The sequence below is a fragment of the Salvelinus fontinalis genome, chromosome 13 (assembly GCF_029448725.1).
Source record: "Salvelinus fontinalis isolate EN_2023a chromosome 13, ASM2944872v1, whole genome shotgun sequence".
Lineage (NCBI taxonomy): Eukaryota > Metazoa > Chordata > Actinopteri > Salmoniformes > Salmonidae > Salvelinus > Salvelinus fontinalis.
The window spans coordinates 11,869,105-11,882,348 of NC_074677.1; the positions used below are offsets into that span (position 1 = coordinate 11,869,105).

The 13,244-nt window shown below is 41.6% G+C and overlaps 1 protein-coding gene across 2 annotated transcripts; it reads right to left on the minus strand.

Moving 5' to 3' along the window:
- Positions 1 to 172: 172 nt before the first annotated feature.
- Positions 173 to 11,930, minus strand: kptn (kaptin (actin binding protein)). 2 transcript variants are annotated; one of them, XM_055941719.1, is made up of 12 exons: positions 11,592 to 11,930; positions 11,348 to 11,430; positions 9,832 to 9,916; positions 9,529 to 9,583; positions 7,463 to 7,541; positions 7,304 to 7,377; positions 7,119 to 7,225; positions 6,744 to 6,863; positions 5,684 to 5,747; positions 5,254 to 5,389; positions 3,169 to 3,342; positions 173 to 691 (listed from the first exon to the last, which is right to left on the minus strand). In XM_055941719.1, the coding sequence occupies exons 1-12, from the start codon at positions 11,800 to 11,802 to the stop codon at positions 536 to 538; spliced, it is 1,344 nt and encodes a 447-aa protein (XP_055797694.1). In that variant the 5' UTR covers positions 11,803 to 11,930; the 3' UTR covers positions 173 to 535. The 2 variants fall into 2 exon arrangements, with proteins under 2 accessions (XP_055797694.1, XP_055797696.1); XM_055941721.1 differs by having other exon boundaries at positions 585 to 686.
- Between the last annotated feature and the right edge of the window lie 1,314 nt (positions 11,931 to 13,244).

A 13,244-nucleotide genomic window follows, 5' to 3' on the forward strand; every position in this document is an offset into this window, starting at 1 on the left:
AAATGATCTGCTTCAATGTGCTGTATGACACCGTAAAATTACTAAATACTTACTTCATGAACAAAATGAGACCTTGTCAGTGAATTTGTTGTTTTAGCTCTTTTCAGTCCTGTCAGGTCTTGACAAAATTACGGAGACCTAAATGCAAGCTTCTTGACAATAATGCAAAAAACATATTTAGTTAATTTATTGTGTACATATATGGACAATATTACATGTTAGGCAACATCAAACAAAAACAAAAAATGCATGATGTTGTAAGTGTAGATACTTCATGGTAAAACTGTCATTATTGGCACAGGTAACCCAGGTGGCACAGCATCTCAGTGCAAGAGGCGTCACCCCAGTCCCTGGTTCAAATCCAGGCTGTATCACATCCAACCATGATTGAGAGTCCCATAGGGCGGCGCACAATTAGCCCAGTGTCCTCCGAGTTTGGCCGTCATTGTAAATAAGAATTTGTTCTTAACTGACTTGGCTAGTTAAATTGAGGTTAAAATAGAAATAAAAATAAAAAATAAAAAACAGCTGGCTCTCACTTTGATGGGGCACTCTGCCCCTCATTGGTCACAGCATCCCTCTCTTCAGTGTTCCGTTCTGGGATTGGCTGAACTTCCGAGCCAGGGGTCAGCTTTGACCCCCTGTCGGCCAGTCGCTGAAGGACCAAGTCAGCAGTGCTGGTCAGACTGTGCTGGAGAGAGGACGAGAGGGGAAAAGATGGAAAGAAGAGAAAGAGAGAAAGTGGGAGAGAGAAAGAGATTACACAGTCAGTGGTGACTCGTCATTCAGGGCATGTGGGGCAGAACCCCACCTGTTTTGAGCCCCACCTGTTTATAATTTTTTTAGCATGTGACTTTGGCATTAATACGTGTCACATATCAGTTTGCAAACAATGTAAAACAAAATCTTAGCTAGCAGTCATCATCATGAATCAAGTTGACAATCTACTGGCAAATCCTTTTCAATCCTTGTCATATGAAGATAAATAATGATGAGAAATTATAGATAAAACGTATCGGTGCTCACGCCATAAACATTACACAAGTTGGAAATCGCAATTTCAACAATGAGGGGTTTGGAAGGAATCAGTGGCTAACTGCAAGCATTGCAAAGCAATCACTAGCCTGATATTCCGTGGAGTGGGTGTGTAGTCCAAGTCTGGGTTTAAGGGCCTCTTTTCCAAACTTAAAAGGATAAACATTCAACATTGGCCATGATTTCAATCCAGCATGACTTCTGCCGCGCTCAAAACAACTGGAAACTCGGAAATCTCAGACTTCAGTGAGTTCAAGACAACTGGGAACTCGGGGGGAAAAAACAAGCTCTGACTGAGAAACTACGTTTTGAACGGTCATCCGAATCGGAATTGCAAGTTTGGGTAATTTTCCACTCCTAATTTAGCCGACTGTTCTGACTTGGTGGTGCACATGTAGCCTATAGCCTGTTTTAAAGAAATGTAATTATCAAATATTGTAAAAGCTTTCATTGTCTGCTTATGTGCCCCCTTTATTTATCCTACAGTTCTGACTTGGTGTACAGGGAGAATACTGTAAGAACGGCCCATGTTCTGAATTCTGTCGCTGTATATTTTTAAAAAGTGCTGAACAAATAGTTATATTGACTATGTCTATCCTAGCTCACCCATTAATGGCTTAATCAAAATTACAGATCGCCTCTTATCCGCTCGTCATCCACTTATGCCATAGTTTGTACATCTCAATTGTCAGTAGAAACCACATGTGTTTAAGCAAGTCAGCCATATCAGCTATGTTTTTTAAAAAGTCAATAAATAAGACTAAATGAACTGTTTCGCTGCCAAACAAGGCTCCGCTCATAGCCAGGTGTAGCAGTGGTAAGATGTTGGGACTGCTGTTGGGACAGCTTTATGTAGGCGCTAACAGTTTGTGGGAACTGTTGGTCAACATTATAGTGCAATTAATGTATTGTTTAGTGTTGTGGCTTTGTTGGCATGCATACCCCAATGTTATTTTGTTTGCCCCAAGATTTACATGCTAAAATTGCCACTGGATACAGTACATATATTTCTGTAATAACATTTGCACATGCTGTTGTAAAACGCCAAGCTATCTTTAGATGAATGCAATAACAGTAAGTCGCTCTGGATAAGAGTGTCTGCTAAATAACTACACTACCGTTCAAAAGTTTGGGGTCACTTAGAAATGTCCTTGTTTCTGAAAGAAAAGTACATTTATTGTCCATTAAAATAACATCAGATTGATCTGCCTTCTCGGCAGAGTTGCAAAGAAATAGCCATATGTCAGACTGGCCAATAAAAAGAAAAGATTAAGATGGGTAAAAGAACACAGACACTGGACAGAGGAACTCTGCCTAGAAGGCCAGCATCCCGGAGTTGCCACTTTACTGTTGACGTTGAGACGGGTGTTTTGTGGGTACTATTTAATGAAGCTGCCAGTTGAGGACTTGTGCGGCGTCTGTTTCTCAAACTAGACACTCTAATGTACTTGTCCTCTTGCTCAGTTGTGCACCGGGGCCTCCCACTCTTTCTATTCTGATTAGAGCCAGTTTGAGCTGTTCTGTAAAGGGAGTAGTACACAGCGATGTACGAGATCTTCAGTTTCTTGGCAATTTCTCACATAGAATAGCCTTCATTTCTCAAAACAAGAATAGACCGATGAGTTTCAGAAGAAAGTTATTTGTTTCTGGCCCATTTTGAGCCTGTAATCGAACCCATAAAATGCTGATGCTCCAGATACTCAACTAGTCTAAAGAAGGCCAGTTTTATTGCTTCCTTAAATCAGAACAGTTTTCAGCTGTGCTAACATAATTGCAAAAGGGTTATCTAATGATAAATTAGCCTTATAAAATTATAAACTTGGATTAGCTAACACAACGTGCCATTGGAACACAGGAGTGATGATTGTTGATAATGGGCCTCTGTACGCGTATGTAGATATTCCATTAAAAATCTGCCGTTTCCAGCTACAACAGTAACATACAACATTAACAATGTCTACACTGTATTTCTGATCAATGAGGTTATTTTAAATGGACAAAAAAACGTTCTTTTCTTTCAAAAACAAGGACATTTCTAAGTGACCCCAAACTTTTGAACGGTAGTGTAAAATGTAAACGTAAAATGTATTATAGGGACTACACTCCGTGCTATGGCACTCCATGATAATGCACCTGTAGTATGTGTAGCCCCTTGAGTGTTAGAATCGCCAGCTCTCTCAGCCCATCTCCAGTCAAATCCAAGTAAATGATGGACAGCAAGGGGCTCTTGAAGCTCCGCCTCCACAGCAGTTGGAACTGTTCCTCTGTCCCTCTCATTGGTTGCTGGAACTTGTAGCAAAGCAGCTCCTGAGTTATAGGAGCAGAAGCATAGGAAACCCTCAGCACATCAGCTAACCGGTGCCCCCACACAATGACTGTAATTGTACTGCTGGTCTTTAACTACTTGTTACTTTTATTTCTTATTCTTATTCGCATTTTTTTAAACTGCATTGTTGGTTAGGGGCTTGTAAGTAAGCATTTCACTGTAAGTTCTACACCTGTTGTATTCGGCGCATGTGACTAATAGAATTTGATTTGAATCATGATTTGGATGAGTAGTTTTAAAAACACACTGACTAACATCCAAGAGTGGAGCAAAAGCAAAAATATAAAAATTGACAAATGGAGTAAATCAATGGAGTAATCAGTCAATCGTTTTCGGTTATGATCAGGTTAGATTTTTGTACTAATCTTATCAAGGGATATGTACAGTGCAATCGGAAAGAATTCAGACCCCTTGACTTCTTCCACATTTTCTTACATCCTTATTCTAAAAAAAATAAATGTTTTTTTTAAATGTCCTCATTAATCTACACACAATACCCCATAATTGTATTTTCTTTTATTTAACTAGGCAAGTCAGTTAAGAATAAATTCTTATTTAAAATGATGATGGCCTACCCCTGCCAAACCCTAATGACGCTGGGCCAATTGTGCACCGCCCTATGGGACTTCGAATCACGGCCGGTTGTGAGCGGGAGCCGAATGACAAAGCAAAAACTGGTTAAGAAATGTTGTACATTTATAAATAAAATAAAAACTGAAATATCTTATTTACATAAGTATTCAAACCCTTTACTTAGTAATTTGTTGAAGCGCCTTTGGCAGCCATTACAGCCTCGAGTCTTCTTGGGTATGATGCTATAAGCTTGGCACACCTGTATTTGGGGAGTTTCTCCCATTCTTCTCTGTAGATCCTCTCAAGCTCTGTCAAGTTGGATGGAGAGCGTAACTGCACAGCTATTTTCAGGTCTCTCCAGAGATGTTAGATCGGGTTCGAGTCCGGGCTCTGGCTGGGCCACTCAAGAACATTGAGACTTGTCCCGAAGCCACTACTGCATTGTCTTGGCTGTGTTGTCCTGTTGGAAGGTAAACCTTCGCCCCAGTCTGAGGTCCTGAGTGCTCTGGAACAGGTTTTCATCAAGGATCCCTCTGTACTTTGCTCTGTTCCTCTTTGCCTCTACCATAAAGACCTGATTGGTGGAGTGCTGCAGAGATGGTTGTCCTTCTGGAAGGTTCTCCCATCTCCACAGAGGAACTCTGTCAGAGTGACCATCCGGTTCTTGGTCACCTCCCTGACCAAGGCCCTTCTCCCCCGATTGCAGTTTGGCAGCGCGGCCAGCTCTAGGGAGAGTCTTGGTGGTTCCAAACTTCTTCCATTTAAGAATGATGGAGGCCGCTGTGTTCTTGGGGACCTTCGATACTGGAGAAATATTCTGATACCCTTCCCCAGATCTGTGCCTTGACATAATCCTGTCTCGGGGCTTTACAGACAATTTCTTCAACATCATGGCTTGGTTTTTGCTCTGATGTGCATTGTCAACTGTGGGACCTTATGTGTGCCTTTCCAAATCATGTCCAATCAATTGAATTTACCACAGGTAGACTCCAATCAAGTTGTAGAAACATCAAGGATGATCACGGAAACAAGATGCACCTGAGCAAAATTTTGAGTCTCATAGCAAAGGGTCTGAATACTTATGTAAATAAAGTTGTTATTTTTAATAAATGTGCAACAAAAAAAAATTTTTTTAAGTTAGTCATCATGGGGTATTTGTTAGATTTTTTATTTGTTTTATACATTTTAGAATAAGGTTGTAACATAACAAAATGTGGAAAAAGGGAAGGGGTCTGAATAGTTTCCAAATGCACTGTATTTTATTTATTTATTTTTGCTCATAGCCCTTCTGCCCCTTATGAGAAGCCCCACAAACTCACCTGTCCATAGGTTCCCAGTAACAGCTCCTTCTGTCCATCAAAGTCCAGGTCTGTGACCAGCGCACAGAGCACTGCGTCACACTGGTCACTCTCCGAGAGGCACGCATGGCAACTCACACCATACTCCTGGACATCCCTGAGAGCACAATGTACTGACCATTCTGACCATAGAAACCTAACTGACCACACATTGACCCGAAGACTAGAAAGAGCACCCACCACACAGGGAACACAAAACACTGACCAGTACAAAATAGAATATCCTTACTGACCACGACAGAGTATGAACAAGCTTTTTTCAACAAATGACTGGCATTCTACCACTGCAATAAGATTTCTGAGGTAATGTTCCATTAGTAAGCACCTCTCGCAAATGGCTTGCATTCTTTATTCATATATTCTTAGTCTCTAATAGGCCTGTGATACTGACCTGTACACAACGGCCATCTCTATACTGCTGGTCACCAGGAGGTTGTAACCAACGATCTCAATGTCTGAGAAAAGTGTGGAGACAAAAATTGTGTTTCTTATGGTTGTGGCGGTCATGAAATGTTGTCAGAGGGTAATTCTATTACAAATGGAGAAAATGTTTAGCATATACGGGCTTCCATGCAAACAAGCTGCGTGCCTTTGGAACAGCTACATTTTAAAAAGTTGAACAAAATCTAATAATATAGCCTACACCATCACAATAAAATCCATTGTTGATTTACTTGTGTTAGGCCTGTAAAAAACTGGAAATGTTTTAGAAATCAAAACATAAGGGCTGCATTATGTGACTCTATATTGATGATTTGGAAAAAGTTGCAAAAAAGGTACGTGCTCTGATCCTTGCACTTGACGCAGAGAGAGAAAGACAATTGCATTGCTGCTCTGCTTGTGTGGCAAGCAAGTTAGGGGATATCTAATCAATGGAAGCTGGAATTAAAATGACAGAATGAAAAGTGAAATGAGAAAGAAAGGCTGTGACAATGACCAAAAGCCAACAGGTAGGCTGCTATTTAGGGTATAATCTGAATGGATTTGTTGTTATGTGTAGGGTAACTGTAGGACGGTGCAACATCTGCATAGAATTTGCAATATACCAATAGCTCCACCTAGTCCACTGGTAGGCTAGGGAATGGTTCTGACCAAATGCTCTCTCCTCCTATCTAATAATTTTGTCACACGGAGCATAAACACGGATCTACAAATCTTATTGCATCCAAAATAACTGCTTGTTATTATAGGTAGATCAGTCAGTCTGCTCAGTCAGTCGGTGATTAGCGACTGAGCAGAATGATGCTCTTGAACACATCCAGAGTTTTGGAAGGAAAGTACAGCCGCAAATCATAGGTTATGTCGCAAATGGCACCCTATTCCCTATATAGTGTACTACTTTTGACCAAAGCCCTATGGGCACTGGAGAAAATTAGAACACTACATAGGGAATGTACTGCCATTTGGGTACAACAATATCCAGAGGTCATATCGGTGCTGCTCATCCATACCGTCCCCTCCCTTCTCTCCTGCCCTTTCAGGGTCCGCCGGCTCTGCCCGGGAATGCAGAGGGAAGAGCAGCACGGTGGAGATGGGACTGTCCTGCTGCACCCGCCAAGTCTGCACAATCTCTAATCCACGCGGACGCATGTGAAAACACAGAAAGGAAAGCACATCAGCAAATCATAGGTTGTGTCGCAAATTGCACCCTATTCCCCATATAAACCCTATTCCCTATGTACCCTATTCCCTAAATATAGTGCACTACTTTTAACCAAAGCCCTACGGGTTGTGGTCGAATGTAGTGCACTAAATATGGAATTGAGTGCCATTTGGGACGCAATCCTATAGTGATTTAGTGTATGTTGTGTATAGGCCGTCCTCACCAGGTCCAGTCTGGTCCACCAGAGCCAGCCCAACGCAGCCGTTCTGACAGCCAAAGGCTGAGAGACGACGACCGCCAGGGATACTCAGCACATCAAGCCACAACACACTGCAAAGAGAGGGAACAGTGATTACACACACACACGCACAACTGAGAGAACAGCAGACAGAGGATACACAAACTAACTTGCTGGGCAGCTCTTGTAGCTCAGGGAAGAGTCTCTCGACTGGCTGCTCTTCAAATTGGTGAAGGGAGGCGTTCTATTGCAGAGAAGATACGTTTACTAGACTCCCACACCAAACATTACAAATCTCACCGCACACACACACGGGTACATAGGCTTACCTCCTTGTAAAGATGAATCCTCTGATCATGACCACTGAGCAGAAACACTGTCTCACTGCATCCATCTTCGCACTGCACTCTGGAACAGTTACATACTGTTGTTATTCATGTCATTAACAATGTAAGGAAGTGACAAACACTATCGTCATGCCAGGATTTTTTATACATTAAATTTTAAAATCTCTACTCATACATTGGGTCGTTCATGCACACACATTTATACTGACTCCACACACACACGCACCACATACAATCATCATATCCGCTGCTGCTAGTCTGTTTATCATATATCCTGATGCCTAATCACCTTACTCCTGTACATGTCTACCTCTATCACTCCAGTATCCCTGCACATTGTATGGTACTGGAACTGACCCTGTAAATATTGCTTACTTACTGCTCGTGTTCTTCTTATTTCTGTCTTAGTTTTGTTCTACTTTGTTATTTTTAGTACTGCATTGATATTGATTACTACATTGTTGGGGTTAGAGCTGGCAAAAAAGGCATTTCACTTTTACTCGTGCGCATGACATTAAGCTGCAATCCCGCTAACGGGATCGATATGACAACAGCCAGTGAAAGTGCAGGGCGCCAAATTCAAACAACAGAAATCTCATAATTAAAATTCCTCAAACATACATGTGTATTATATCATTTTAAAGGTAATCTTGTTGTTAATCCCACCAAAGTGTCCGATTTCAAATATGCTTTTCAGCGAAAGCACTACAAACGATTATGTTAGGTCACCACCAAACCACAATAAGCACATCCATTTTTCCAGCGAAATATAGCAGTCACAAAAAGCAGAAACTAAGATAAAATTAATCACTAACCTTTGATGATCTTCATCAGATGACACTCATAGGACTTCATGTTACACATTACATGCATGTTTTGTTTGATAAAGTTCATATTTATATAAAAAAATCTCAGTTTACATTGGCGCGTTACATTCACTAGTTCCAAAAACATAATGTGATTTTGCATAGCCACATCGTTTCAACAGAAATACTCATCATAAATGTAGATGATAATACAAGTTACACACATGGAATTATAGATATACCTCTCCTTAATGCAACCGCTGTGTCAGATTTCCCCAAAACTATACGGAAAAAGCAGACCATGCAATAATCTGAGACGGCGCTCAGAACAATAGCCAAACTAGCCGCCATGTTGGAGTCAACAGAAACCATAAAATACATGATAAATGTTTCCTTACCTTTGATGAACTTCATCAGAATGCAGTCCTAGGAATCCCAGGTCCACAATAATGTCCGTTATTTATGTCCAATTAGCTACTTTGGTAAACAATTCCAAAGTCACAAAGCGTGTCCACTATAACGTGACGAAATGTCCAAAAGTTCCATAACAGTCAGTAGAAACATGTCAAACGATGTATTGAATCAATCTTTAGAATGTTGTTAACATACATCTTGAACAACGTTCCAACCGGAGAATTAGATTGACTTCAGTTGAGCGATGGAACAGAGCTGCCTATCATGTGAACGCGCGTGGTCAAAGCATGGCAGTGGTGGCAGTGGTGACTAATTCCTGTCTCCTTCGGCCCCCCTTCACATTAGAGTCATCAGACAAAGTTCTATTGACTGTTGACATCTAGTGGAAGCCGTAGGAAGTGAAAACTCATCAATATCTCGCTGTAATTTCAATGAGAGCTTGGTTGAAAATCTGCCACCCCCAGAAAAAATCCAAACAGGAAGTGGAACTTCTCAGGTTTTTGCCTGCCATATGAGTTCTGTTATACTCACAGACATAATTCAAACCGTTTTAGAAACTTCAGAGTGTTTTCTATCCAATACTAATAATAATATGCAAATGTTAGCAACTATGACTGAGGAGCAGGCCGTTTACTCTGGGCACCTCTGTGCACCTTTCATCCAAGCTACTCAATACTGCCCCTGCACTATAAGAAGTTAAAACTTGAAACTGCATTGTGCACCTAAAATGTGTGGTAGGCCTTGAAAGGAGTCAAAGAAGTATAAACTATGTCTAAAGTTGTGTAGGCCAGTTAGATAGGGGCCCACTGTAGTGTGTACAGTACTTACTCTGTGTGGTAAAGCTGGAAGGGGGTGAACTGCAGCTCCAGGTTCAGACAGCTCTCTAAGAAGAGGATAAAGAAACAAGCTCTAATCAGGGTCATGTTCACTAGGCACGAAACAGAAGAAACTGGTTCATAACAGGGTAAAATTGGGAGGTATAATCTGAACTATTTTGTTTTCCACATTACAACATTTTGAAACACTTTACTACGTGGTCCTAATGAACACTACCCTGTAAAACCATGTGAATACAAGAAGGGAATGTGTGTTCTATGTAACTCTACTGCAGCAGGTGATGCGATGACTCACGTGCAATGGACTCCAGGTTGAATTCAGACCCTGGCTCATAGTCACAGTAGATGTTGAGGAATGGAGTGGCTTTGTCACCTGAGTCCTGGGGGGGAGGAGTGAAGACAAGTGTTATGGATACAGTGATGTGTGAACACACTTTCATCTACCAAAGAGAGAGAGAGAGAAAAGTGATCCTAGTCGTATCATTCTGTAGACACAAAACTTAAGAAAGTACCTCTCTGTTTTGGGATGTTATCTGAACTTTCCCATGAAACACTAATTTTCAATTTTGCTACTGTGTGGCCTAATGCACATGTCCGGAGTCTGGCTGGACCACTCAAGGACATTCAGAGACTTGTCCCAAAGCCACTACTGCATTGTCTTGGCTGTGTGCTTAGGGTCCTTGTCCTGTCGGAAGGTGAACTTTCGGCCCAGTCTGAGGTCCTGAGCTCTCTGGAACAGGTTTTCATCAAGGATCTCTCTGTACTTTGTTCCGTTCATCTTTGCCTCAATCCTGACTAGTCTCCCAGTCCCTGCCACTGAAAAACATCCCCATAGCATGATGCTGCCACCACCATGCTTCACCGTAGGGGATGCTGCCAGGTTTGCTCCAGACATGACGTTTGGCATTCAGGCCAAATAGTTCAATCTTGGTTTCATCAGAACAGAGAGTCATGTTTCTAATGGTCAGAGTCCTTTAGGTACCTTTTGGCAAACTCCAAGCGGGCTGTCATGGGCCTTTTACTGAGGAGTGGCTTCTGCCTGGCCACTCTACCATAAAGGCCTGATTGGTGGAGTGCTGCAGAGATGGTTGTCCTTCTGGAAAGTTCTCCCATCTCCACAGAGGAACTCTGTCAGAGTGATCATCGGGTTCTTGGTCACCTCCCTGACCAAGGCCCTTCTTCCCCGATTGCTCAGCTTGGCCAGGAGGCCAGCCTTAGTAAGAGTCTTGGTGGTTCCAAACTTCTTCCATTTAAGAACAATGGGGGCCACTGTATTTTTGGGGACCTTCAATGCTGCAGAAATTTGTTGGTACCCTTCCCCAGATCTGTGCCTCAACACAATCCTGTCTCGGAGCTCTACGGACAATTCCTTCGACATCATGGCTTGGTTTTTGCTCTGACATGCACGGTCAACTGTGGGACCTTATATAGACAGTTGTGTCTTTCCAAATCATGTCCAATCAATATAATTTATCAGAGCTGGATTCCAATGAAGTTGTAGGAACAGCTCAAGGATGATCAATGGAAACAGGATGCACCTGAGCTAAATTTCAAGTCTCATAGCAAAGGGTCTGGAATACTTATGTAAATAAGGTATTTCTGTTTTTTATTTGTAATACATTTGCAGAAATGTCTAAAATCCTGTTTTCACTTTGTCATTATGGGGTATTGTGTGTAGATTGGATTAAATATTTATTTTTTTCAGCAACGTAACAACATTTGGAAAAAGTCAAGGGGTCTGAATACTTTCCGGAGCCACTGTATGTGTACAGATGTGTTCACTAGGAGAAGGGTAGGGGATATAAGCATACCTTGATGAACGTTATTCCCACGACCAGCCCCCTGTTCGGTGAAGATTTGTTGAAAGCGTCAATTGATACAATCTCTGCATCAACTGAGGAGACAGAAAACGACAGACAGACACACATTAGCAAGTTCACTAGCAACACATTTTGTACACACATACACAACACATGAATCGTTGCAATGCATGCAGCCATAACAAGAATGCAACCGTAGCAGGTTAAATTCTGTAGCTAGTTATCTTATCCTCACCTGGTATGTAGGTGAACTGTACCTCTTTAGCAACAGGTCTGATTTTCTGTTGGATGTCTTGGTACCTGAAACAGACCACTTTGCCTTTCAGAGTAGCGGCGAGTAACTCTTGCTCTCCAGCCTGACAGAGTCCGTACATGTTACTCTGAGACAGAAAGCGGCTGAAACTGTCCTCCACGAATGGACACGCTTCTTTCCCCTCTCGCAGCATCCTCGTGACGTAGTAAATACAGTTAATTTAATCCGAATTTGCCTTAAATTTGTGCAAAACACCAGCCTATGCCAAGAATCCAAAATCCTCCATCACCATTCAAGCAGCCCAAAAACACAACATCCGGGTGTGGGAGGAACTACGAGTAAAATGATCCAATAGGGAAAACATTTCACGATTTCTAGCAAATCAGCGTGGATGTCTTCAACCAATCACTTCACTTCGCCTTTCAGTCGCTGCAGTGCAGTACGTAAACGTCAACCACTAAGTGTCAGCAACAACTCTGTAAACAAATCCATGATATTCCTGTCTGCGCCTATAAATATGAACATCCATAAGCAAAACAACGGCATGCATACTAGTCTCTTGGCTTGGAATATAAAAGTAATCTGTTTGTGTGTTCAGTTTATATATGATTTTTTGGATTTAGTGTCCTCAAATACTGTTCACTTGTGTGGACACTTACTGGTGCTGTCTGTGCCCAATAATGTTTCTACCATGTTTTGTGCTGCTACCATGTTGTGTTGCTGCCATGTTCTGTTGCTACCATGCTGTGTTGTCATGTGTGGCTGCCGTGCTATGTTGTTGTCTTAGCTCTCTTTATGTAGTGTTGTGGTGTCTATCTTGTCTTGATGTGTGTTTTGTCCTATATATATATATTTTTTTTTATCCCCCCCCCCCAAGAGGACTTTTGCCTTTTGCTAGGTCATCATTGTAAAAAAAAGAATTTGTTCTTAACTGACTTGCCTAGTTAAATAAAGTTTAAAAAAATATTATAATAATGTCCGCTGCGGGTACTCTTCTGAGCAGGCTTCTTTCTTTTTATCTCACTGGCTTTGTTAAACAGAGCATACCTCACAGGTAACATCTAATCTACACATTGTTTGGTTATTCAGTAGTATCTCATGCATTCACCTTGGATGCAGTGGTTAAAACTTGAGACAAATTTGAAACAATATTTCATGATCAATAGTATTGAAAGCTCTTGTATCTTGTATATACTACAAAATATATCTTATATCTACTACACAACCCTCTGTGTGTATGTCTCTTTAGGAGAGATTGGGATAAAGCAGGAAACAGATGTTGGACATTGGACAATTCCTGCTGAGAAAATGTGTAATGTGTGTCATTGGGTCTTGTAGGTATATTGTACGTACAGACAGTGATATCACATGTGGTAGTATATTCTCCCAGTTCAGGAATAGCTTGTGCCAAACTCCCAGTTCCCATAATACCACCTGGGGAATCTTCTGGCAGGATTACTGTCCACTGTAATCAGTCAACCACATTGTCACCTCAGACAGCAACCTCTGACTCATCACACACACACACACACACACACACACACACACACACACACACACACACACACACACACACACACACACACACACACACACACACACACACACACACACACACACACACAATGTCACTTT